Consider the following 25,789-nt stretch of genomic DNA (forward strand, 5'->3'; position numbering starts at 1 on the left):
CGTGCTGAGTGCGTTCCTAGTTTTGAAGAATTAGCCAATCGTAGATCAGTAACTCCAACCGTTAACGACTTATCAATAGTTCCACCCAAGGCTCAGGTGCTGGGCACTTCTTCAGGCTCCTCGGCTGGAAAGCCGTATCCTGTGTATATCCCGTTTCAGTTGCATATCTTTTTCTGGCATATCGTGGCATAAATACTTGGGCGAGGAGAATTCCTCATGATAAGCAGTATGGCGTGATGTTCGTTGAATGAGCCTTTCGCATAAACGCTACGGGTTCATGTCGCGTTCATGTCAGGGGAGCAAGGCCTAAGTGTTGCTGCTTCTACGATGTCCGACGCTCAAATGTCGATGGAGTGGCATAGAGATGGTCGAAGAGGTGGAGGGAGGAGCTACTGGTCACGTGCGCCATTGATTGGTCTGAAAAGAAAGTGCACAATCTTGTTTGTCAGGCATTGGTTGGGGGGCTGGGCTGAGCTAAAGTTGATACTTATTGGGGGTATGCTTTAATGTCAGCACTATGAATAAGATATGAGAGTTACAAAACTAGTTATAATAAAAATATAAGGCTAAAATTATGCAGAATGCAATAAAGTGAAAGGACCATGTTCTGAGATAATCTGTGGCCTAAGTAACTATTGTATTCGTGTGTGTGCACATAGATGGCGCCACTTATGTGGGTCCTAAAAAATTCGTAGAAGAGTATTACAATATACTTGGGATTTTATGAGATATAGCGTGCGAAGTTAAGTTAAAATTTGGTTGACAAACTATAATAAATGCCGGAGGACGGCTCCTGGTCTCTTTTTGTTTTCCTCAATCGTGTAGTCATAGGTCAGCCTGGGGATGGAGCTATTGTTGACTTTTTCGATATTGTTAAAGAATTTTTTTGCAATTTTGGCAATACAAATGCTTATGCTATCAATATTCAACTCATTGTGTATGGCTTCGTTTCTGAACTACCAGGGACTGTTAGTAATTCTTCTTAAGGTAATATTCTGGCATTGTTGGATTTTTTGCATATGCGTTTTACAAACATAACCCCAGATGGGACAGGCGTAAGTAACAATTGGTCGCAGCATGGATCTGAATACATGAAGTTTGTTATGAATAGATAAAACAGAGTTTCGGGCAGTTAGGGGTTTGAGTAATGCTTTAGTTCCCCGAAACTTATTCAGGATATGTGTGATGTGTGGGGCCCATGTGAGTTTTTGGTCCAAAATGACACCAAGGTATTTGACTTGCTTGGCCCAGGGGATGGCGACTTCATACATCTGAAGGGTGATATTCAGATCAACGATTCTTTTTTTTTTGTGAAGTAAACTGCTTCGGATTTTTCCACATTTATTTTGATTTTCCATTTTATCATCCAGGACTCTAATGCATGGATGTGTTCTTGTAGTGTATGTACGACTGCGGCCATGGACGCATCGTGGTATAGGATCTTAGTATCGTCTGCATAAAGTGCGAGTGTAGTGTTGGGGTGGTGTGGGATGTCGTTCGTATAAATTGAAAATAATGTGGGCGAAAGTAAACTTCCTTGAGGTAAACCCGCTAGAGTTACTTTCCGTGTGGAGTGCGTATTGTTATATCGAACGACAAAGTGTCTATCGTATAGATAGGAATTGATGATGTTTATGATGTAGTCTGGGAATCCCAGAGTGAGTAATTTGTAAGTGAGGCCCTGTAACCATACGCAGTCAAAGGCTTTCGAAATATCGAGAAAGAGAGCTCCTGTGATTTGCCTCCTGTGGAAGCCGTCAGCGATCATCTCAGTGACTCGGTAGAGTTGGTGCGTCGTTGAGTGCTTCCTTCTAAATCCATATTGTTGTGGTATGAGGACGTTGTTGTCTGTAAGGAAGTCTTCTATTCTTTTTAGGATAACTGCTTCTGCAATTTTGCTGAGAGTTGATAGTAAGCTAATAGGTCTGTAAGAGGTAGCCAGGGTAGGATCTTTTCCTGGTTTTAAAATTGGCGATATGATAGCTGTTTTCCAATTGGTCGGAAAATACTGGAGGCGGAGCATGGCATTCAGTAGCTTTGTAAATTTGCATATCATTTTTACTCCCATTTCTTTGAGCATTTTATTACTAATTTTGTCCAGTCCAGGGCTTTTTCGATTTTTTCTCTTCTCGATATAACTAATAACCTCTGAAGGCATGATTATGGGTGTGTTGTTTGTGTGTGGTTTTGTTTGGAATTGTGTGATAAGTGATGCGACTGTGAGTTCTGTTTGTGGGTTAGATATGTTGTGAGTGCGAAATTGAGAAGCGTAGTGATCTGCAATAGACTCAGCTTTCTCAAAATCAGTGTATGCGATCCCGTTGGGGCCATTAATGGGCGGAATATTAGTGTTGCGTCTTTTAAATTTAGAAACAGCGTTCCACAGAGAATTATCATCCGTGGAGAGTGATTCCAAGTGTTTGGCCCAGTCAAGTTGTGCATGTTTTTTGAGTAGAGTCCTGACTTGCTGGTTCAGTTGATTTAATAGAGTTTTGTCCGTAGGGCATCTGAATTTCTGCCACTGCTTACGGATGTGGTTCCTTCGCCTGATAATTTCTCTAAGTATCTTATTCTTGTACCGTTTATCTTCTCTCATAGTTTTACTGTTTTTCAGCAAAGCATCATGCAGTTCATCTGTGAACTCTTCCGTGAAGGCGTCTAACTCATCCCTCGACTGTATCGTGTGGGTAGGGTACTGCGTGTTGTTGAGAGCTTTGGCATATCCTGCCCAGTTTGTAATAAGGGCTCGTTTGTGTGGTGTACTATAGGAGTCGGTAGTAATATCCATCAACACAGGGTTATGGTCTGATGATAATTCCGTCAGACTTTCTACATAACTAGGTGGGTTAATATTTTTTAAGATAAAGAAATCCATGACTGACGGTCTACCTATCCCATAGTGTGTTGGTTTTTCCGGAACTGCGAGGTGAATATTGGCCGCTTGAGCAATGGTGTGAATGACTTTTCCGTGTTGGTTAAAATCCCAGCAGTTCCACTCGCGGTGGTGTGCATTAAAATCTCCACCTATGATGACCCGATTGTTAGTGTTTAATAAGGTTTGCAAATCTGTCTTGACAGAATTTGTAGGTGAGTGTATGGGGAAATAGGTGGAGATGACTGTGATTGGTCGTGAAGTGTTTGGCGTGAGTGTAATAGCTAGGGCTTCAACTGCTAAAAGCTGTGGGAGTGTTATAGCATAATGAGGGATGGAGCGCTTGATTAAAATAAGCAGCCCTCCTCTTGCCTTGCCTCTTGGAGCATATCTGCCTTCTGTCGGTCTGTCCCAACGATGCGTCACGTAGTTGCAAGCTCTGAACTAGTTTTGGGGGCCAAGCATGTGTTCTTGTAGGAATACAATATCAGGGGAAACTTCATGTAAAAACTCCTTAAGCTCGTAAGCTTTTGGGAGCAATCCATTTGCGTTCCAGGTAACACAAGTTAAATGCATATTATGGTTTTGCTGATACATTGTTGTTAATTTCATTTACTATTTCATAGAACGTAAATAATTTATCAACAGGGTCACTTAATTCTTTTAACTTTGGTAAATAAGTTTTAAACACATTATTCATTAATCTTATATTGTTAATTCCTAAAATGCTATTAAATTCGGAAATATTTTTCATGAAACTCAAAAACTCGGAGCCTCGTGGCTTCTCTTGATTATCAATTGAGACATTTTCAACAGATTTGTTTACATTAGACATGTTTAAATTTTTTAATGCATTACTAAGATCAGTTAACTTAATGCTTTCACTGTTTTTACTATGTGCAGCAGAAGCCGATTTAAGGACTGGCATAGCCGGATTTTCTGCGAATAAATTCGCCTGGTTTTTCAGCATGTCTGCAAAAGAGATTCCTTTTTTTACCATATTATCCTTTTTTGGGGGATTGATTTTATTTTTGGGAAACTTTTCGCAGCCACGGTAGGAAGCCACATGGTTTTTTAGGCAGTTGGCACATTTCGGTTCCTCCATTTTTCCTTTCGTTGGGCAGTCCATCGTTTTATGCTCTTCTGAACATTTCACACAACGTGGAGCAAAATGACAATTATCTGATGAGTGGTGCCATTTTTGACAATTATAACATTGTGACACCTGATTTTTTGAGATGTATTTTTCCACTGTGACCGCGAAAAATAATAAATCACTGACATTATAAATTTCTTCTGCAATTTCATTTTTAATAACCTGCACCAAAAAGAGAGGCATTGGGGCTTTAGTTCGTCGTCGTGTGAGCTGGGTTACTTTGCTAATTCCAAATCCTTTGGCAGTAAGGGCGCCGGCAATATCATCTGTATTTGTGGTTATGGATAAACCCCTAATAACCGCTTTTATGGGTCTAGCGTAATTTGCACTTATAATATAATGCTCCACTTTCTTTTCAAGAAATAATGCTGTAAGCATCCGATGATCGTCGGCTGTCCTGGGTAGAACTTTCAGAAGTTCCCCGTTCACTTTTCCTAAGAACTTAGCCTCCGTTTTCAAAGATAATTCTTTTAGAAAAGCCTCGTGAGTTAATTTCCCAGGGTTAACCATAATTGGGGGAATAGTTTGGGTGTGATTACTAGTCCGCTGCTGCTGCACTACCTGCTCGTCTGGGGTAGCAATAATGTTTACATTATCAATCTCAGCATTATCATTAAGAACATTAAATCTATTAGCATTTTCCAAAACAACAGGAATTTTTTCAAGTTTTTGTTGTTTAGCAGTTTTACTAGGAATTTTAAAGCCATCACTATCCATTAAAGCAGAGTTACTATTATTTTTCCTTTTGTTTTCAAAATTTTTCCGTTTAAGATTAGGGTTAACAGGGGGGACAATGCCTGAAAAACAAGAAAAATCGCACTTACTTCTAATATCCGCCGCTTGTGCTTGAAGGGTTAGCAGATTCTTCTTCATGATATCCGTGATGGTGTCAGGATCCGAGACTGGTCGAAGACGTTGGCACGCTTTCATCGCTGTCTTAATTCCATCTATTTCTTTTTCCAAATCCATTAGTTTTTCACGGTAATAATCCATATTCATTTCATCAATCTGAGTGTGCGAGGGAAGTCCGACGCAGCTCTCCGTAGTGGTAGTCGCCGCTGATGAATCACTAGTATCCATCCGTGCGCCATCTTCGGCTGGGGTACTCGCTTCCGTCGGAGCGCTCATGGCACGCAACCTACACGTCTAGTTCCACCCAATTGTCTGTCTCCCAGGTTCCTCGCTGATGCGTGTTTAGGCTGCATTGTGTAGTTTACAGCGAGAGCTTAGCATGTGTCTTGTGAACTGTGAATCAGGTGAAAGATTTTTAATCATAATGCTGCCTCGAACGAAGAAGCCAAAATTATCAAAGCAGAAGTTTAAAGATTCATATTCTTCAGAATTTCCATGCATTAAAGCGTCCGAAATTTCTGTGAATCACGCACACTGCAGTGTATGCAACAAAGACTTCTCAGTTGCTCATGGCGGAAAAGATGACTGTAAACGGCATGTGTTTTCTCAAAAGCATATAGAACTTGGCACCGTAAAATCTAAAGAAATAACAAATTTCTTAATAAAAGATGATGAAACAGATCCTATAAAAGCCGAATGCTATTTTGTTCGTTTTTTAATTGAACATAATCTACCGCTTTCTGTTTCGGATCATTCCAAAGAGCTTTTCAAAGCAATGTTTCCGGATTCTGCCATAGCAAAAAAATTTAGCTGCGGTCATACCAAAACTGCTGCTATTGTGAAAACGCTTGCAGAAAATACTGTTTGCTGATATTATAAAATCAGTGTGCAGTACATCATTTTCTCTAAGTACTGATGGAAGTAATGATAACAAACTGTACCCATTGGTTATAACATACTACAGTAAAGAAAAGGGAGTGATAATTACTTCATTGATTTCTATTTTAGAATGCACGAATAATACAGGAGAAGGTATTTTTAATTGTATAAATGAAAACTTTAAAAACAAAGGTTTAGAATGGAAAAATTGCTTATCATTTTCTTCAGATAATGCTAGTAATATGATTGGAAAGTTTAAAGGTGTAGCATCATTTATCAAAATGCATCAACCAAGTATAATCACCCGAGGTTGTCCGTGCCACCTCTTGCATATAGCTGCAAAAAAAGCTACTGAAAAATTAATTGGCTTAGAAATTGAAATGTTGATAATAGATATATATTTTTACTTGGAGAAAAGTTCGAAACGGAAGCATAGCTTCAAAGTTGCTCAACAAATTTTGGGACAGAATGCAAAATCTCATAAAATTTTAAAATATTGCAGTACGAGATGGTTGTCTCTTTTAGAATCTATAACAAGGATTTTGGAACAGTGGGATGCTGTGATAAATTTTTTTCGGAGATAAACCAGATAACAGTGAGAATGAAGGAAAGAGATTGCAAAACATTAAAAAAATTTTACAGTCACCGACCACCAAATTGTACTTGTTATTTTTGAAAAATACTTTGCCTTTGTTTATAGCAGTAAATATTAATTTACAACAACAAGCTCCTTATATACATAAATTGAGAAGAGAACTTTTTGAACTTTTAATGAATTTATTTGTTAGATTCGTAAAACCATCAGTAATTTCTAAAGAAAATGAAGATGTTACTCTAACGTCTATTCCATTTCAGAAGTATAGTAAACAAAAAGAAAATGAAAATTTAGTGATTGGTGCAGAAACAAGACTATATTTAAAAAATGCCAAGTTGAATGAAAGTGAAGTGAAATCATTTTTCAATTCTGTGCGAGCTTTTTTTGTAACTGCATGTTCATATATAATTGATAAATTTCCACTGAGTGATCCATTTCTAAAACATGCTGAAGTTGCTGACATCAACTTGAGAACTGAAGTCTCATTTTCATCTGTTCTTTACTTGATGAATACTTTTCCATCCATTATTGATGAAAAATGTCTTAATCAAGTAGAAATTGAATTTTCCATGTATCAAGTAGATGATTTGAAAGAAATTGTAGATTTGCGTATTGATATAGCATGGGGAGAAATTGCCAAATTAAAAAATATGAATGGGTGTATTAAATACAAAGTATTGCCTTCTGTAATGCTTGCTGTCTTAATAATACCTCATTCAAATGCAGCTTGCGAAAGAATTTTTTTCTATTGTTAAAAAAAATCAGACGGAATTTCGACCAAATTTAGGTCTTAAAACTCTTGAAGCAGTTTTGATTGAAAAAATAAATATGCAGGCAAATGAAGAACTGTGTTATAAAAAAAACATTCTCAAAATCAGAACTTAAGCTTGCTAAGCATGCTACATATAAATCTTTGCATTCATAAATTATGCATATTTTGTTTAATACTTATATGTATCATTCTTGGTTATTTAAATTTTATTTCCCTGTAGAAATCATATCCAGAATAAAGATATGATTTATAGCTTCTGATTTTTTCTATGATTAGTAGTGATTTGAAGTACTTTTTATTAGTGAATGCTTGAAGAGTTAAAAGAAAATTTCTAATTAAATGTGCATATAATTTACAAGGTATATTTTTAATTATTCAGTTTTATATGTATATGGATTTTAAATGTAATAAAATTGATTACAATTAATTATTAATTTAAAATTAATGAATGGTTAATTACAACATACGCTACGCACACATTTTCAAAGTTGTAAAAATGTCGTTCGCGCATTGACTACTGACAAGGTTTGCTGAAGGTTGGAGTCTATGCTTAAGCAACAGAACTTTGTAACTGAACAAAAAATTATGTCTATATATAGAATTAAAGAGAAAGTATTAACAACTTGAATAAATTAAAGCAATATTGACTTAATAGCAATATTGTAAATTTCGATTCTCTTAAGGTTCTAAATGCTTCATTATTTTAGTATTTTAATCTTATAATTTCTGTATGTCATCTTACTTGATTTAAACTGATGATTAAAACCAAATTATTTAAACTGAAGTTCCGACGAGTCTGGATCATTGTACGGTACATTCCCGATTATCCACGGAATTGGGTGGCGCGGCTGCCGCAGATAACAAAAAACGCGGATAATCCGAAAAATGCTAAAAATGGGTATAGCAAAAGAGAAAACAGTCATTCCAACTTTGAAAAATCGTTTTATGTTCAATAAAACGTGAAATAAACAGAAGGAAATGTTTAACTAACGCTTATTATTTTAGTATATCACTCAAAACTAACCTAAAATGCATTTTGTTAATGAAAACAGAAAAGTGCTTTGTACTTACGAGAGGTGTCAAGGATACACAAAAAAATTAATACAGTCAAAAGTCATTAATCCGGACTCGTCGGGACTTTGACGATTCTGGATTATAAATCATCAGTTTAAATCTTGTAAGATGGCATGCAGAAATTCTAAAATTAAAAATAGGAAACCGTAATTTATGAAATAAAGAACAATTATGATCTAAAGGGTATCATAATTTACAAAAAAAAAAAAGGCTTAATATTTATTTGTTTACTTTATTAAACATTTCTTTCAATGTAAGTTAAGTTGCTTCGTTTTATGTGATAATACTTTCTCTTTAATTCTATAAACAGACATAATTTCTTGTTCAGTTACAAAGTTCTGCTGTTCAAGTCCCGTAATTGCTGTGCCGAGAATACCGACTAACTTGTCAATCGAAATTTTTTCGTTTTCACTAACCTCTCTGTCACATTCTTCATGTTTTTATCCATTTTTTGCAGCAATTCCACTTTTTGTTTGACGGACATCGAAACATACTTTCGTTTTGAAGATCCTTTGGGAGCTCCAGCATCGGAAATTCTATTTGACATAATCGAAAGTTCAAGTTTACTTTTATAAAATTGCTCTTACAGTCTGCAAAAAATTATAAGGCGCATCCAATTCGAAGATTAAGGAACAACGCAATCATCAGAATTAAGTGAAATAGATAATTAGATAATTTTAGCTATACCGTCCGTTATACATTAAACGCGCACGCGAAAACCTATTCTGCGCTTGCACACACACATATGCGCAGTCGTAAAGGTCTTACGTGCACTCGTAAACGCCTATGCGGATGTGTCAACGCTGCGCATGCGCAGAAAGTTTTTAGCTTTGAGGTCCAGATTATGGGTGTCCAAATTAACAACTTTTGACTGTATATATGTACTGTTTTGATACTGTAATGTATTATGTAATTACAAAAGCATAATTGTAAAACTATACCTTTCTGAAGAAATCAGTCATTTGTGTTTGCTTCTTGCTTTGGAAGCATTTTCTCTTGATCCAAGATTGCATTTTTCGTAACATAAGTTTCTCGGCCAACTCCACGTCGTCTTGTTCTCCCAAATAGCTCAGCAGTTCGTCGACTTGTTGCAAAGCCGCTTTTTGAGTCTTCCGTATCTGCACAGTGGGCTCTTTTTCGCTCTCCTTCATTCTCAGTCTCTCCCCTTGCTTTCTTCACAATTTCATCATCTGTCAAGTGTTCGAAGCCAGGTTCGTTGATGTCACACTCCAACCACTCGTTAATGTTTTCAGCATGGACGTTCTCACAACCCAGAACTGTTTTCACCATATCGGCAAGAGTTGGCATAGGCGTGTCTACATCTTCATTCTCTTCCTCATAACTCAAAGGGGTTAGGTTGTTGCTGGCTTCAAGATTAGGCATGAGTTTTCTCCATGATATTATGAGGGTTGACGGTTTAACTGAGTCTCATGCAGATGCAATATCGTAGATGCTGTCCTAGGTTATGTAGTGCTTCCAAAACTCTTTCAGATCATAACTTCTTCAATTTTGGTCATTAGCAGCTTGGTTCGGTATGTTCTCTTCATTGTTGCAATGACTCCTTGGTCCATGGGTTGGATTAGCGCAGTAATGTTTGAGGGGAGAAACTTTGCAAAAATTTGTCCATCAGAAGACTTAAGCAAGCTTGTTGCTGGGCGAGAAGGTTTGTTGTCGATCAATAGCGCAGGTTTTTTTATTTAAGATGTTTACGCACTTGAAGAACAAAGATTTTTTCGAACCATTCTTGAAAAATGTTTCGGTCATCCATCCATTTTTTTGGTTAAAGTAATCAACGGGCAAATTTTCTATCCTTGTGCCTTTGAAAGATCTCGTTTTTTTTTTTTTTTTTTACTTTCTAATGACAACAAGTCTAAGTTTATGTCTACCGGTAGCATTAGTGCAAGACGTGATAGTGATCCTTTCCTTGCTGCTTTTATGACCCGCCGCTTTACTTTCATTTTCAAATGCTAAAGTGCGAGTGGGAAGACATTTCCACAAAAGTCCCGATTCGTCGGCATTGTAAATTCGTTCAAAAGATAGCTCTTCTTTTAAAACAAATTCTTCAAATCCATGGTGGAAATCGTCGGCTGCTTGTTGGTCACTACTAAGTTTCTCCCCATGAAGTCCAATTTCTCGAATTCCATGTTGCTGCACTAAACGAGTCAACCAGCCAAAAGACGCATCAAAATTTCCTTTGAGGCCTAACAACTCAAAAAAGGTTTTTGCCTTCGCCACAATGATAGGACCATTTACAGGAGTATCCTCTTTTCGAACTTCAGCTAACCACTCTGTCAGTGCCGTATCTAGCTCATCCAAGGTAGAACCCTTCATAGTTTTTCGCGTTTTCATTGCGGAAGTACTGTCCGACATTGATGAAAAGTTCACCAGTTTGTCTTTTTGCTTTAGAATCTCACGCATTGTTGTTTCCGCGATTCCGTAATCCAATTCCATCTGCTGCCTTGTAGCGCTGTTTGCTACTTTGGAAATTAATTATAATTTTTGTGCAATCGTCAACACAGCTGTCTTTGGCTTCTTGACATTTTAAATCGGTAACAAAAGCACAAGCACTGAACACAATAATTAACTCCGACCAGTTCGCAAACACTATCAGGCTTAAGCTAACAATGGCGAGTGAGAGGAAGTGGACGTGTCAGTAAGATTAAGACGATAGAGGGGGGTGGAGCAGGCACTGCATGGGTGAGTAAGAAATCACTTACTCATCAGAGAGGAAGGTTCCGAGAAGGCCTGGGATAATTTTGCCATAAATAAGCACGACGGTAGCAAATTTAACGTTTCACTCAGTTTCGTGAACATTTTTATTTTCTTTGCTTTACGCTTGTAAAAAAAAAAAAAAAAAAAAAAAACCACTTTGTGCGGCAGGTGCGGATAATCCGTCTGCGGATAGTCAGGAGTTTACTGTACTGTGCAAAATAGCAGAAAATTTCATAAACGTGTCTAAAGCTTCATGCTGTTCAGAAAGTTGAAATTTTTCTCCAAAAATTGGTTATGAAATTCTTCATCTGTATGCCATTAAGAAAGGCTTAATTCTTTAAATTTTTTTACAAAAATTAATTCAATGAAATTCTATCTGTAGGTTCATTAAAAAAATGCTGTAATTATGTTTTGCTCACAGAACTATATCGGAAAATGCCTGAATGATTTATTCCATTTATTTTTGAAATTTGCAGCTGTTTCAATAATAGTATAATGTGATATATATTTTTTGAGGATATAATAATGTGACATGTATATATTTTCAGGACAGCATGGATATTGACAGCTTCAAGATTCAGGAAATGATCGAACTTGACATGAGGAGCCTAGGGGAATACTCAAATGATATATCATGCTTTCCTGAACCTACATCTGCCATGGCAGATGCATTAGACTCTGCCTTAGATTCTGATCTATCGAATGGTTGTAATACATGGACATACAGTTCATCAAATTTTTTAAACTCAAGTATTGATTTGGATAGTATAAGTGGACTGCTAGTTAATCCACAAACTGCTTTACCAGTGTCAATGTCTGAATCATTAATTCTGCCTACATCTGCGCCATCTTCTGTTACTAATTCTTGTCATGACACATCGGCATCTGGGAAGGATGAATCTACATCTCTTTCTACTTCTGGCAGCATTGCTGTAACTTTACCTTTACAAGTTATAACAACAAATGCATTAGTTACTGAAATGGCTGATGTGCAGTCACATGTCAACCTGACTGTTGCTGTGCCAACTCCGTCCCCTACCCCGCACAATACTGGTTCATCACAAGCACAGCAGGGAAGCTTAGTGCATGACTCCGAGATGAATCGTGAAAGTAGTGAAAGCCCCAAACCCAAATCTAAGGGCAAAAATGCAAAGTCCAACCAACAAATTAATATTGAAAATGCATATCCAAAACCAGCATATTCCTATAGTTGCCTCATAGCAATGGCCCTGAAGAACAGCAAAACTGGTAGTTTACCAGTTAATGAAATTTACGACTTCATGACGTAAGTACTATGTAATGTATTTAGTTATAGATTTTTATTATAGTAAATAAGAGTTACTTATTATCATTAAGGATTTTAAAACATAAAAACTAAATTAAGTGTTTGATATATTTTGTGATATAAATTTTTATTTAGATCATTGTCAAGGAATATTTTCAGAAAAGCCTAGTTTTTAATATGAGGTAATGTGTAGTAAATCTTCAATGATATGTGTATTTAACTGGTATAATGTTTTAAAATCTATAGATAATTTGTTATTTTTCTGTTGTTATCAGGACCATATTTAGAAATGTATGTAATTAGTAAAATTGGGTGCCCCTTCGATTAGCAACAATTTTTTTTTTTTTTTTTTTTTTTTTTAAATTTTGGCAGTGAAACCTCACTTCTGGTTACCATGATAGTTTCAACTTTGTTTTAGCTTCCTGATTTTATTTAAGTGAAAATAGATTGATGTGCACATGGACATGTTTAAGGCAGTGCACAATGCCTAGTTTGTGCAATTCTGGAATTTTTTTTCAAGCGAAAACTGTAATTACATATGTATGGATAGGTGTATATACATACATACAGTTTTGATAATGAAAATTACCGATAATTTCATAATTGATGAAATTTTTGGGCACTTCATATAGTTTTGTCATCTCTAAATATTTTCTATAAAGTAAACAGCAAAAATAATTGGTGAGTAGAATTTTCACTTCTAATTGATTATTTAGAGTGTATTTAAGAATTTGCAGGATATTGAAATATAGTTACAATCGTATCAAAATGTGATACGAGAAAGGCTTACTACAAAGGCTAAAAAAGAGTACTAAATTTTACCTTATTAAGATGTGGCGACTATTGCCCTTCCTTCGTTAATCAAATAATGAGTCTAACATCAAATGGAAAACAACAAACCACACTTATCTGCATTAAGACGAAACCAACATGGATTTGATTTACGTCAATACAGACGGGGGGGGGGATAGTGTCACAGAAGTATAAACTCTTTGCAAACGTGACCTTCGACACTGGTTCGACAACTATTCTGCACATGCGCAAAATGGTATTAACCCTTTAACTGTCAAGTTATTTTGATGATTTAGGTACACAAATTGTCACTTTTTTTATTGCAAAAATCAAATATTTAGTACAAAATAAAATATACTTAAGTAGTTAAAAATTGATATTTTGAAGTACATGGGTAAAATTTTTTAAGTTTTGTAACCACTGCATATTTGCTTGAGGCGGCTGCCACTCAACGTGGCATTTGTAAAGTTCAATTTTAGTGGAGCATTATTTTCTAAAAATGAAAAAAATTATTTTCTAAAAAATAAATTAAATAAATAAAAGTGAATACCTGTTAGTAGTTCAGTAATTCAGTCTTGTGTGGTACAACTGGAAATACTTTTCGAAGCACAAACCAACTCCACAATCACTACACCAGAATCATGTTTCCTTCCTTATCTTTTTTCCATTTTTATCCTTTTTCGAACAACACACTTTGCACTTTCTTGTTTCTTGTAGGCTCATGTTTCGCAGGAGTAGGAGGAATATGGGATATAAAATGTCGTTCAGTAAGACGGGCAGGGTTATCTATTGTAGGTGGTCTGCCAACATTCTTTTGTCCAGAAGCTGCATTATCATATTTATGTAAAAGCTCTTCTACAACTTGGATTCGAAATTCTAAAAATGTAATACATTTCCCTACTACATTTTTATAGAGCAAATATGAGTTCCAGAGTACCTTGTCTAGTAAATGTAAAAATATCTTTTTATAATATTTTTTCTGACGTTTTCGGATTGTTGGATGAAAGGATATTTCCTGATCACAGTGATCAATCTACACCACCCGTAGTTAGACTGTAGTCAGAAACAATCTTAGGCTTGAGTATATTTCCATTTTTTTTATTTTAGAGGCTGACCATGGAAGTATCATGAATACTGCTCATCAAACACACATCCTTCATCTTCGATTGAAGAATCTAAATCATCTATATAACTTTTCAAAGAACTGGACGCCATTTTACAACAAAAAGATCCCGTGCACTTTGAACCAAAGAACTTATAACCTGTAACCTTTAAAATCTTCAGTAAAGTGCTGTCATCTATTGAATTGATCGCACATTAACTTTTCCCGAGATACAGTCGGGTTTGACAAAAAGATGAAGCCGAAATAAACGTCTCCCGATATATATTCGGGTATAACAATACGATGCACTAAAAAAAATTACCCCGAGTAATACTCGGGCGTGACATTTTTGAACATCAGTGCTGTGTCCGAGATTATCTCGGGCATGACAGTTAAAAGGTTAAGGTTGAATTTACTTCGACAGCTATTTCGCGCATGCGCAACTGCTCACCTCTGCAATGTGATGAAGCCACTGTTGCTTTCGCGAAGCTTTCCTTCTTAACAATACATATTCTTTGACGAGATAAAGACAATGATCGAACACCACCAAGTAAATCTTACTTGCTACATCGCCCAATTTAGTTTACTCTGCATGCCTTTTATATGTTTTTTATATTTATGTATTTTTTATTTCTTTATATTCACTATAATAATAAATAATAGTTTATATATTTTTACAGTGCATTTAAAATAAGAAATGCAGATATTTTCTAAAAAGAGAGACATCTTTAAAAATCGGTGGCATGCAGGACAGTCCCGCCAAAGTCGGGATGTGTGGTCACTTTATATATTTACTAAGTGCACATTTCATAGGAGAAGGGTATGGCTGTCTCTGGAAAAATTTGATGTTTGTATGAATTGTTTGTCCTGATAACCTATAAACAAGGAAAGGAGTAAAATGTTATTTCTTTCTTGCACATTAAAAATGGATCTTAAGACTATTGCAAATATGATACTCACTCTTTCATATGACATGTTTATCCTATTTGCACATCAAAATTTCATACAGAGAAAAGGTAAAGGTTAGAGTCTATTTAAGAGTGCCCCTCAGATTATCGTTAAGTTGTTCCATTTATCGCCAAGTTGTTATTTCATTTATGGTAACCTGAGTAGTTGAATGTTATGGAAACCCTATTATGGCATAATTGGTTAAGTGATTGCAGTGAATTTGAATGATGGGAAAAGATTTTTAAGGGCTTGTGTGTTGGATATTGGTTATTTTGTGGTTTACATGGTAAAATGGATGAATGTGGGAAGATTAATTTGAATTTCTGTACGATTTGGAACGAAAGGGAAAAAAGCATTAATTGAATGGTGTATAAATGGGTACAACTCTGATAAACGCCCTAATTTCACCAAATAAAGGTTAAGGTTGAATTAACCTTTATTTGGTGAATACCAGCGCAAAACACATATCGACAGAAAAGACTGAGAAATCTCCAGTCATGTTAAGAGAAGCTTCAACAAACTTCATAAGATCTTCACGTTTTGCATGGCTATTCTCTGCATAGAATATGAATTAATCACCAAAATAGAATTGAAAAAAGTACTCATGATTTTTCTTAGTTAAAGGCGGGAAAAATTGAAATATTAAAAAAAAAGTGTTTGAACCCATAATAAAATTTTTTACGTTATGTATGTTGTTACAGTGTTACCTGCTATTTATCAGAAACACATATTTTAATGTTCTTTATAAAAATTTTAAATAATTATCTAACATTCTTCTAATTATAATAAGACCACAAAAATATTGTAAGGATTAGTTAAAATAATTACCTTTTATGAATATAAAATCATAGAGATATAACTAATTAAACTTTATATAGGGGTGCAAATTTACCTTTCTGCCTCAGGTGAAGATATACCTAGGCACAGCTCTGCTTTTCCTGAAGCTTTATGCTTCATTAGGATTGCTGAAATCTAGTTAGAAGTACTGTTGTATATCAGGACCGGATCCAGAAATTGTGTGTATGTGTACATGTATATATGTAAGCATGAATATATGTATGTGTATACCATATGTGCATATACATTATATACGCACACATATACGTTCATATATTTCTGAATCCGGCCCTGATAACAGAACAGTACCCTAGTGAGATTTTGTACTGTGTGTCATTAACAGAAAAGAACACTGAGTTGTCATGTAATTTTATGGAAATTATTAGATGTTTTAAGAAAAAGGGAAAGTGCCATCTTGCTTTTGCACCAGAAGTTACAATATTGGTTAAAAATACATAGATTGGAAATAAAGTTTGGTGGTTGTTCTAGTTATGGAATGTGTTCACTAAGTGATTAATTTTGTGTCGTTGTACATTGCTTAAATGTGAAAATATAATTTATTTACCAACTGTTGCATAAATTTGTTGAATTTTTTGGCTTTATTAAAAAAAATATGATTAGTTTAATTATAATAAACATTGATAATGTCAAAAGCATTCCAAACTCGAAAGTGAGAGAGGTATTTTCTGTGCTAGTTGCATTTTCATTTGTTCTGTTAAGATGATTAATTATTTAAAATTATAAATTTTTGCACTAAAAATTGGATACTTTTCCATTAAAGCCATACCGATTTCAATTGGTTTCATCATTGAAACCCTCTTAAAAAGTGAGAGAAATATGAAATAAAACAAATATAGAAAAAATATAGTTATATTTATTCCTTGTTAAATAACTAAATATACAAAACTAAAATAAAAAAGGTAATTAATAAATGTTTCATTAAAAAAAGTCGTATTAGACTTAGCCTATATAAAAATGGCATTTAGAATTACAAAGAACATTTCTTCTTTGCAGTTCCACACAAATTCAATTAAATAAGATAAATGTTAGTGGGCAGTACTTCTTTATCAGTAATTGTGATGTTTTGCACTTCCTAATAAGCACTCATTAGATTGGGTATGAATGAAATGATAAGCTTAACATTGATTTACTGTGAAATAGTCCAAAACCCAAATACTAAAACCCATTGCAGTTAAAAAAGACAATGAGCCTGAGCAGTGGTTATAAAGACAAAAACCAAACTAGCATCAATAAAATATGCCAAAACAAAAGTGTGCAAAGTGGTATGGCTGTATGTTTTGTTTATACATGTAATCCATATCCATTAATATCATGAGACTGAAGATTACAGTATTTGGTACTGGTTGTGCTAATACTAGCACAACCAGCCTTAGCAGAGCTTGCCAGATTCTAGGAATCATGCACATAAGAGTTCAGTTTTAAAAGCAAGGTTACTGTTTTTTTTTTTTTTTTTTTTTAAATTTTATTTTTTCTTAATTCAGAGTTGCCGTTTCAGGCGTAATTTAGTGAAACGATTAACGGATGAGGGCATGATAAACAATGCAGAAAATCAAACTAAATTAACTAAGCAATAATAAAGCACACACAAAACAGCAGAAAAATCCCTCACTGAAATGACTAGAATACAAAAATGGTTTGTAAGCAAAATGCACGAAATCATACAAGAAAAGCACAATATACAAATATAAACTTAGCTTGAAAATTGCAAAAAAGTACTTACCGAAACTCTTGCAATCACAAAATGGCGGCCACACCACGCGCAAAAAGAAAGTAAAAAGTAAGCCTGTTTGGGGCTTCTATAATTAAGACACAATAACACGCCAAACAAATACTAATTCAGAAGTCAAACAACAAAAATCAGCGTTATATTTACAAAATTTTCACAGGACTAGTTTCGATGGTTTTACAAACCCATAATCCTCAGCTGCAAAACCACAAATGAATGAAACAGGAAATAATGATTAGATAAGATTAGAAAGCCTGGACAAGAATAAGCAAGTGGCACCATCTGTTGGTGAAACTAGAACTAAAACATAATTTCTTTAAAAGCCGAAGGCAAATTTAGATTGGAATTAGGATCGTTAACTAGAACAGAAAGATTTTTATGAATGTGAAATGCCTCTAGAAAATCCAGTTCTCCAATGGAAGATGTTTTTTGAATAATTTTGGCAGCAGAGAAATTGAAAGTGTGATTTTCAGACCAACAATGTTGAGCAACAGAAGACTTCTGTGTTTCCTTTTTTCTAACATATGCCTCATGTTCCTTGACGCGAAATTTTAAGGCTCTCTTAGTTTGGCCAATGTAAATTAAACCACACTGGCAAGGAATTCATGTCCGGAATGGGGTCTTTGAGTATGGAACTCGGAATTTTATTGATGGGAGAATAAACAACCCGAAAGTTAAATTTCTGCAAAATATGTGCAACTTTATAGCTAATTGATGGAAAGAAGGGAATGACAACAGAATTTTTATAATCTCCTAAAACAAGAGTGTGCCTTTTAGTGTGTTGAGATGAGAATTTTTTAACTGCTTGATTAATAATGTTGGGTGAAAAGCCCCTGTCAATAGCTATGGCTTTTAAATAATTTAGTTCTTCATCAAGGGCTAGTTTGGAGGAGCAAACTTGAAGAGCACAGAAAACATAGGAATAAAATGAAGCTTTGTTTAGTCGGATGACATGATTTAAAGTGTGGTGGAAGGCAAACCGATGAAGGTTTACGGTAAACCGTAGTTCTGAAGTTGGATGTGTTACGTGTGACCAGAATGTCGAGAAACGGAAGAGAATTGCAAGTCTCAAGTTCAAAAGTGAACTGAATAGCAGGATCAATAGAATTCATTGTTGAAAGAACTTTATTTAAATCATCTTTATTACCTTCAAACAGGGTAAAAGTATCGTCTACGTAGCGGAACCATGCCGGGAAGTTTAAAGTTTCAAACAATTTTTATTCATAATAATGCATGTATATATCAGCCAGGATGGGACTGAGGGGGCTTCCCATGGCTAATCCCTCAGTTTGCTTGTAATATTTATTTTGGAAAACAAAATGTGTTTGTTTCAAACAGAGTTGAGTGAGAGAAATTAGCTCATCAATTTCGATGCAAGAGAAATGAAATTTGCGAAGTCTGGTTTCTAGACATCTTAATGCACCCTCCACTGGAACATAGGTGAATAATGATTTTACATCAAAAGAAACCATGAGTAAATTTCTAGGAGAGATGTTTTTAACCTTTTTTACAAACTCTATTGAATTTTTTATGGTGTAAATGTTATTTTCTAATGGAGTTGAAAATCTAGATACTAAATATTTAGCTAAGGGATACGAGGCAGTACCTAAATTTGATACAGTAAGGTGGAAAGGAATACCACTTTTATGAATTTTGGGAAGAGCATATAATCTGGCACAATTCGCAACAGATGGGATAAGCGAATGTTTTAAGTTGCTTGAAATGATTTGTGAAGATTTGATCGCAGTTTTCATTTTTGACAAGTCCGAAGGTGATGGATCGTTAGGGATCGGATTATATGGTCCTTCGTTTAAGAGTTTAGTGACACCATCGACGTAAGTGTTCTTATCCATGACGACTATCTGGCCACCTTTGTCGGCCTTTGAAATGATAATATCCTGGTTAGAATGAATTTCGCACATTGTAGCTCTTTCTCTCGCAGTTAGATTCGGTTTCAAAGGTTTATTATTGAATCTGATGATCTATTATCCGCAAAAATCCCAAATTCAGAATCACCGAAGACCCGACGAGTCCGGATTTTGGACTTTGTACTCTATATATTTTTAAGGGATATGAAGAACCTATATGTGAAAAATTAAAAATTAGGCAAATGAAATTTCATTTATTTACAGTAGCTTCTGTTTTTAAGTCTTTGTTAAAAAATGAATTTAAAAATTGTGCTGTGAAGCATTCTTGATCATTATGGAATAGAAATGCATGAATGAAAAAATGTAAAATTAGGGGGGGAGGGGAGGCGGAATTTTCAAATTGTATAGACGTTAATGAAAATTCAGTTGATTTTGAGGTGAAGTTATATACATCCACATTGTGCAGGAGCCAAAAATATTTTGCAAAATTTTTTAGAAATATGTGCAAAGAATGTCTTTTATTTATTTAATTCAGTATAAAATAAGATGATGTGACATTTTTACGTTCAACTTTTTAATTGTAATATTTTGTCCCCAAAGCATTTTTAAAGCGATGCAAGAGAGTACTAGTAAAAGCAGATGTAGTTTTTGTAAGCTTTTCTATTTATCTAAGTTTCAACATCAGAAATTTAAAAGTTTCATTCTAACCTATAATCGCATCTTAATAGTTCTAACCTATAATCGCATCTTAATAGTTTAATACTAATATTTCTGTCTCTTCTAGGGAGAATTTTCCATACTTCAAAACAGCACCAAATGGATGGAAAGTAAGTTTTTAAATGTAGTTTTATTGTTCATGAAATTTTTTTTGAAAATTTTGTTTTAGAATTATTTATGTTAAATTGGTTATTATTGTTTATTAGTTTTAACTGATAATTTATTCATCATTATTTATGGCAGTATTTTACATGTATATGTGTATTTCTTAATAATTTTAAATGAGAGACATGAAAGCAAAGATTAGATTTTTTAAATTAAAGTTAAAATCTCCCCCCCCTTTTTTTTTGACAGGGAGCGGGACTAATATTTAAATAATAATTCTATGTTATAAAAATACATAGTAAGAATAATAGTAATATGTATGTGTTAAAAAAAAATTCATTACATTTCAACTGAAAATAATCTTGTCGGTGTTGTCTGACATAAAAGGATAAAATTATAACAGCTTTAAAATTTCACTTTGAAGAATTACCTCCCGTCTCTGTAAAAAAAAAAAAAAAAAATTTCCCTGTGCGTAAGAGGGAAAAAGCCTAATTACCTTATGTCGGTCATTTTTTTTTTAATGGTTGAGCGCTTTATTTAATAGCCATTAGCCTTGCACCACTACAAGGGTCAGAAGTGGTGGCCATTTCATAACAGAAGCACCTAATAAGCGGGCACCGTTGCCGCGTTTGAAGGGATGGACAGTTAACAACCCCGTCCTTTCCAGGATTCAAACCCTGGGCCTATCACTACAGTAGCCAGGCTCACTAACCACTATAGCAGCTGGGCAGCCCTGTGAGAATTTTTCTTTTTTGAAAAAGTTTCTTTTTTGCCTAATTTTAAATTGTACTCTGCCAAGAACATCCAGCTTTTCAGCATATGAATAGTTTACACAATTTATAAGGTGAAGCAAATGGCTGCATGTTTGTCACAGGGTGTAACAGAATTGACGTTCACAACTTCAAATAATTATAAAACATGGCAATAGTTGCAATTTTTATAATAAATTTTGTGGTGAAAGGTAAGTAAGAGAAGCGTTGTAAGAATAGATGATATGGGAAATGAAAAGACAGTATAATCATGCATGTTTATAAGAAATAATGTTTGATATTTACTTATTCAAAAGAAAAACTTCCATTTGCAATGCATGCATCAAAATGATGATAAATTTATTTGCATAAATTGTGGGAGATCTCTCGCATATTTCTGCAGCAGTATACGACTCATAAACAAGATCCATCACTATTGTGATGCGTGTCTTACAGTTGATAGTCATTTACTTGAATAGGTGTTTTAAATATTGTGGTTAAAACAACTTTTTGTTTCCCATTCTCTTCATACGTACTGCATTTCTGTGTTCATATTTCACATTCCACCCCACTTTGTTTTGGGAAAATTATTGCTTTTGCCATAATCTATTGCCCCTTAAAATTGTGAACATCAGTTCTGTTACACCCTGTATGATATTGGATCATCCAAGAAGTTCTGATGTTTTTTGAAAAATACAAATGAAACGATATAAAGGATAAGAAAATTACATAATGAAATACATAAGCACCATTTTGTTCTATGATTTTTGTCATCTCTCTGACTGCTGGAAAAAATGTTTTGAAAAAAATCATTTGTAAAGAAGTTATCAAGATGCCGTTTGATGTTCCCCAAAGAAGTGAACTCCTATGCAGAGAATTTTGAAGTGACCTGTGAAGATGAAAATCTGATGAATATGGGGGAAACAATATAAAAAGTTCCAATCATACTCAATAAGTCTTTGTCCAACATTCATCAAAATGTAGGTCCAGGTATTGTCATGATCAAAGACAATAACTCAAGATTGGTCAGTTGTAGGTGCTTGTTTTGATTTCTGCTTTTGGAACTGGCATTTGGATTTTTTCTGCTTTGATTGGCGGCAACAATTCATAATGTGCAATTACTTTTTAGTTCCTTCATAGGCAAAGTATTATTTTGGGCGGATGCAGCCTCACTCTTGATGCTATTAATAGAGATTCTTTTGACTTACGTCTTGAAATCTGAACATACTACTGCTTTCACTTTTTCATAACAAGACTTCACTAGCTAACTGTTCTCTAAAGTGCCTATTGCCATTTCAGTTTAGTCCATTTTAGTGGTTTTAGGAAATTAATCAAGAATGACTGAAAATGGATGTACTGTATTATCAGTTCTTTCTCCACATGCTGTAAAAAGTCTGGTTAGCTCATTTTTCATTAAAGGTCGAAAAGCATATTATTGTGTTTTTGTTTTGATGTACTCACATTTAATTTTCTGAGAACTGTGCATTTACTTTCATTTACGGATATTCCTGGAAAAGCTATGAATGTTGCTAAATGTATTGAAAGATCGGCATTTTGGTTTCATTTTCATTTCATTAAGACTGGAATGTAAATGAATAAGACAAGACTTTTCTGTGTTGTTCTGATGTTTATATTGAAATCATAAAATGAAATACTTATTGTCAAAGAATTTTGAAGATGAAAATTACTGGCATTAATATTGCAAAAACACAAAGCAATCACACCAAAGCTGAATGTTCCTAATAGCAGTAGTAACAGTAGCAAATGAACGTTGTTTTGTAAAAGTAGTACAGTCAAAAGTCGTTAATCCGGACTCGTCGGGACTTCAGCGATTCCAGATTATCGATTTTTCCGGATTATAGATCATCAGTTTAAATCTGTTAAGATGGCATGCAGAAATTATAAAATTAAAAATATGAAACCGTAGTTTATAAAATAAAGAACAATTATGATCTAAAGGGTATCAAAATTTACAAAAAAAAAAAAAAAAAAAAGCTTAATATTTATTTGTGTACTTTATTAAACATTTCTTTCAGTGTAAGTTGCTTCGTTTTATGCGATAATACTTTCTCTTTAATTCTATAAACAGATATAATTTCTTGTTCAGTTACAAAGTTCCGCTGTTCAAGTCCTGTTAATTGCTGTGCCGAGAATACCGACTAACTTGTCAATCGAAATTTTTTCGTTTTCACTAACCTCCCTGTCACCTTCTTCATGTCTTTATCCATTTTTTGCAGCAATTCCACTTTTCGTTTGATGAACATCGAAACATACTTTCGTTTTGTACGATCCTTTGGGAGCTCCAAAATCGGAAATTCTATTTGACATAATCAAAAGTTCAAGTTTACTTTTATAGTATTGCTCTTACAGTCTGCAAAAAATAATAAACTGGATCCAATTCGAAAATTAAGGAACAACACAATCATCAACATTAGCTGAAATCGATAATTAGATAATTTTAGCTTATACCGTCCGTTATACATAAAACGCTCACGCGAAAACGTATTCTGTGCTTGCGCACACTCATATGCGCAGTCATAAAAGGTCTTACGTGCACGCGTAAATGCCTGTGCGGATGTGTCAACGCGGCGCATGCGCAGAAAAAGTCGTTTTTAGCTTTGAGGTCCGGATTATAGATCATTCCGAATTATGGGTGTCCGAATTAACGACTTTTGACTGTAATGCATTTGAAGATATGGTATCTGAATCTTTAAGTTCAGATAGTTTGGAAGTAGAAGAGGGGTTAGATGTTCCCGAGCATCTACTTCCACGAAAAACAAAAAAGCAGCACAGAAAAAACAAACATAAATCATAATGCCCACCCTGGTCTCATGGAACTGTTGCTGATTCCACCAAAATTTTCTTGACATCAAAAGTGTAGTCAATGCTCATCGCCTGTGTCTTTGGGTATACAGGAAACACACTTGAAACCAGAACAAGAAGCAAAACTTCGGAGGTTTTCGTTTGTCAGGAAAGACAGTCTTGCATGTGAACGTGCTAGTGGAGGTGGAGGTCACCTCACCTCACTTGACTATCCATCAGATATACTTCCTTTGGCAACATCCCTCCAAGTTCTCGCTATATGGGTAAATTTTCATATTGTGGTTTCAGTCGTTTCTCTTTTTACTTGCCTCCAAATGAGCACGTTGATCAACCACATTTAAGTGATCTCATACATCAGCTGCCTGAGCCCTTTTATCTTAATAGGGGATTTTAATGGCCATAGTCCGCTCTGGGGAACTAAAGACACAAATTCTAGAGGAAGAAAAATTGAGCGAATGATTGAAGATCATAGCCTTTGAGACCTAAATAATGGGCAGGATACTTCCTTCCATGAGCCTTCCAGGACATTCCACGTTATCGACCTTGACATCTGTTCACCGTTTCTGTTGCCATTTTGCACTTTTAGTGTGGGAAATGATCTTTACAACAGCGATCGCTATCCTATTTTAGTATCTCTTGCACGAAGAGAAGCAAACCCCATGTCGAGATCCCCTCGGTTCATACTCAATAGAGCAGACTGGGAACTCTTCTCTTCTACTGCAGAGCTCTCAGGGTACATGGTAGAAGATGGGCATATCAATGACACTGTTGAAGTTGTTACTAATACTATTATTGAGGCAGCTAAATCCTAGAAAATCAGGAAAAATACTAAAATATACGAAACCATGGTGGAATCGGGACTGTCATGAAGCACGGAAAAAACAGAAAAAAAGCACGGGGAATTTTTCGTAGATATCCTACTCTGGGAAACCTCATAGCATTTAAAAAAGCCAAAGCAAATGCACGAAAAGTAAGTAGGCAGAGCCAGAGGGATTCCTAGATTTCATGTGTGTCATCCATTACATCCTCTACGCCTAGTAAGTGGGTTTGGGAAAGAGTTAAAAAAGCTTGTGGAATATATAAAGACCACTCACTTTTCTTTCTGAAAAAAGATAGCCGAGTGATTAGCTCCATAGAAGAAATTGCGAATACTATTGGTGAGACATTTGCTGCTGTTTCTTCCTGCAGAAATTACACACCTGCATTTCTTTCTATCAAGCAGCGCTCTGAAATTCGGAGGCTTGCAAGCCTCCGAATTTCATCTACCTTCTACAATCGCAACAATGTCCTTTGAATTTAGATACATTTTGGGTGGGATCTGTAAACTCTGACTGAATTCCCATTGAAATTTGTGGGCATTTATTGCACATGAACTACATCTAATAATTAATAAAAACTTATCGTATAATACGGAAACAGGATGGTAAAGTTTACAGAATTTTCAAGGCATTTATAGTAAACAACTTGCCAAGTACAAGCAAAGTCCTACTATGGTACGTGCAGTGGCGTGTATAGAAAAAAAAAAAAAAAAAAAAAAATTATAATGTATACAGAAGAACATACTACTTGCACATTCTGGATGTCGTTATAAATATGCACTGATGGTGGGATTAGAATTTTAGATAAGTAAACTGTAACTTGCATTCTTTGGTATAAGCAATTGAGCCTACATACTACCTGAACTAACACGTGTGAAAGATGGAATAACAAGATTTGGTATGATTCCTGTACAAAACCGAGTCTGTGGTATTTTATAATATTATGCAACCAAGTTTTTCAAGAGTGCACTTATTCCCATTTACTTCTCAATATCCCCTTACTATGCCTTGGATACAGTCTACTTTGGGTTGAGAAAAGCAGTTTGCACATTATCTTAGTGCTATTTTGCTTGTACCTAGATTTAT

At 34.9% G+C, this 25,789-nt stretch overlaps 1 protein-coding gene across 2 annotated transcripts in view; it reads left to right on the plus strand.

Moving 5' to 3' along the window:
* Positions 1-25,789, plus strand: part of jumu (Forkhead box protein N4 jumeau) — a 93,085-nt gene that overhangs the window by 30,674 nt on the left and 36,622 nt on the right. For both annotated transcript variants that reach the window (XM_085811017.1, XM_085811016.1), the window contains 2 exons: positions 11,461-12,197; positions 20,276-20,318. In XM_085811017.1, the coding sequence (XP_085667143.1) occupies positions 11,467-12,197; positions 20,276-20,318 (774 nt within the window). In that variant the 5' untranslated portion in view covers positions 11,461-11,466. The remainder of the gene's footprint in view (positions 1-11,460; positions 12,198-20,275; positions 20,319-25,789) is intronic.

This window comes from Stegodyphus dumicola, chromosome 2, assembly GCF_044657685.1.
Source record: "Stegodyphus dumicola isolate Sdum_Otavi_A_Nest chromosome 2, ASM4465768v1".
NCBI classification, from domain to species: domain Eukaryota; kingdom Metazoa; phylum Arthropoda; class Arachnida; order Araneae; family Eresidae; genus Stegodyphus; species Stegodyphus dumicola.